This window comes from Trichechus manatus, unplaced genomic scaffold (genome assembly GCF_000243295.1).
Source record: "Trichechus manatus latirostris isolate Lorelei unplaced genomic scaffold, TriManLat1.0 scaffold00057, whole genome shotgun sequence".
Classification (NCBI taxonomy): domain Eukaryota; kingdom Metazoa; phylum Chordata; class Mammalia; order Sirenia; family Trichechidae; genus Trichechus; species Trichechus manatus.
Genome location: NW_004443993.1, coordinates 3,444,263 through 3,446,047, shown reverse-complemented (window position 1 = coordinate 3,446,047; position 1,785 = coordinate 3,444,263). Strand labels below are relative to the sequence as shown.

At 41.2% G+C, this 1,785-nt stretch overlaps 1 protein-coding gene across 1 annotated transcript; it reads left to right on the top strand.

Moving 5' to 3' along the window:
• The first annotated feature begins 287 nt into the window (after positions 1–287).
• On the top strand, positions 288–1,429 carry LOC101340719 (olfactory receptor 7D2). Its single transcript, XM_012556186.2, is given in 2 exon segments — positions 288–792; positions 795–1,429. Coding segments are annotated over 2 exon segments (936 nt in total). The 5' UTR covers positions 288–368; the 3' UTR covers positions 1,307–1,429.
• Positions 1,430–1,785: the final 356 nt, after the last annotated feature.

Genomic DNA, 1,785 nt, shown 5'->3' with positions numbered 1-1,785 from the left:
CTCAGTTTGGGTTTGTCTGGTGTTCCCTAATCTTTAGATTGAGGTCACGTATTTTGGGCAGGAATCCCACAGAAGTGATGTTGTGTCCTTTTCAGTGCATCCTGTAAATAGGCACGTGATGTTGATTTGTCCCCTTACTGAAGCTCCATGACCATCTGACAGAGTTGTTATAAAATCAATGTTTAAGAAAAATAGCTGGGATTAGAGACCTCATTTTCTAGGGTTCCATGAAATTTGTAAGACAAAGTGACTAACTCTATAAATAACTTGAGTGAAAATCATGGTCAACATTAATAGTATGTAGAAGATGCCTGCTTGCTGTTAATTGATGTTCTTCTCATCTCTTCCCTCGTATATACATCAGCTACATGGAAAGTGAAAACCAAACAAGAGTTGTAGAGTTCATCCTCCTTGGACTCTCTGAGGATCTGGAACTGCAGCCCTTCATATTTGGGCTTTTCCTGACCATGTACTTGGTCACCGTGGTGGGAAACCTGTTCATCATCCTAGCGGTCAGCTCTGACCCCCACCTCCACACCCCCATGTACTTCTTCCTCTCCAATCTATCCTTGGTTGACATCTGTTTCAGTAGCACCATAGTCCCTAAGATGCTGGTGAACATCCAGACAGAGAAGAAAGCCATTTCCTACATGGACTGCTTCACTCAGGTCTATTTTTCCATGCTTTTTCCTATTCTGGACACTCTACTCCTGACCGTGATGGCCTATGACCAGTTTGTGGCCATCTGTCAGCCCCTGTGCTACATGGTCATCATGAATCCCCGTGTCTGTAGCCGATGGTTTTTACTACCTGGTTCGTTTGTGTCATGCTATCCCTTCTCCATATTTTGTTGATGATGCACCTGGCCTTCTGTAAAGATCTTGAAATCCCACATTTCTTCTGCGAACTGATAAAAATTCTAGAGGTAGCCTGTTCTGATACCTTCCTGAACAGTACATTGATGTATTTTCTGACTGGTGTGTTGGGGATTTTCCCCCTCATTGGGATCCTTTTCTCTTACTCACGAATAGTTTCATCTATAAGGAAGGTATCTTCATCTAGGGGAAAACAAAAAGCATTTTCCACCTGTGTGTCTCACCTCTCAGTTGTTTCTTTATTTTATGGGGCAGATGTTGGGGTCCACTTTATCTCTGCAGTGACTCACTCCCCCCAGAAGGTCTCAATAGCCTCGGAGATGTACACCGTGGTCCCTCCTATGCTGAACCCCTTCATCTACAGTCTAAGGAACTAGGATGTCAAGGGGGCCCTGGGAATGTTTCTCAGCAGGGTGGCCTCTTGTCTGTGATGGATCCATTGGCCCCAGAATTAAGAAGATTTGTGGGTACCAATGGCAAAACATTTTTCATTCTGAAGTTGGATCAAATCCCAACTCTTGGATCTCTTAAATAATCTTATTCTCTTACTTGATCCTGGTAGATATATGACTTTGCTCTCTCACAATTTTTACACACTTTTTAACAACTAATATCCATAATTTCTTTGATAGTATATCTGCCCTATCTTCTGCCCAAAAATTATGTCCAATGACTTTTGCTATCATGCCAAGAGAAATTCTGAAATTGCCTTTTCATTTCTTTGTGATCCTTCTGTCGTCTTTCTTACTTCCACTCTATTGAGTTCTAAATTTAATTTGAAGTATTTACTATAGTTTTGCTCTCTCAAGTGTTGGCATAGATTCTTAAACTATTGACATTGTTCACCTTAATTTATTTCTGTGTGTTTGCATGTGGATATTTGTTGTTTATGTGTATATATCACCAACAG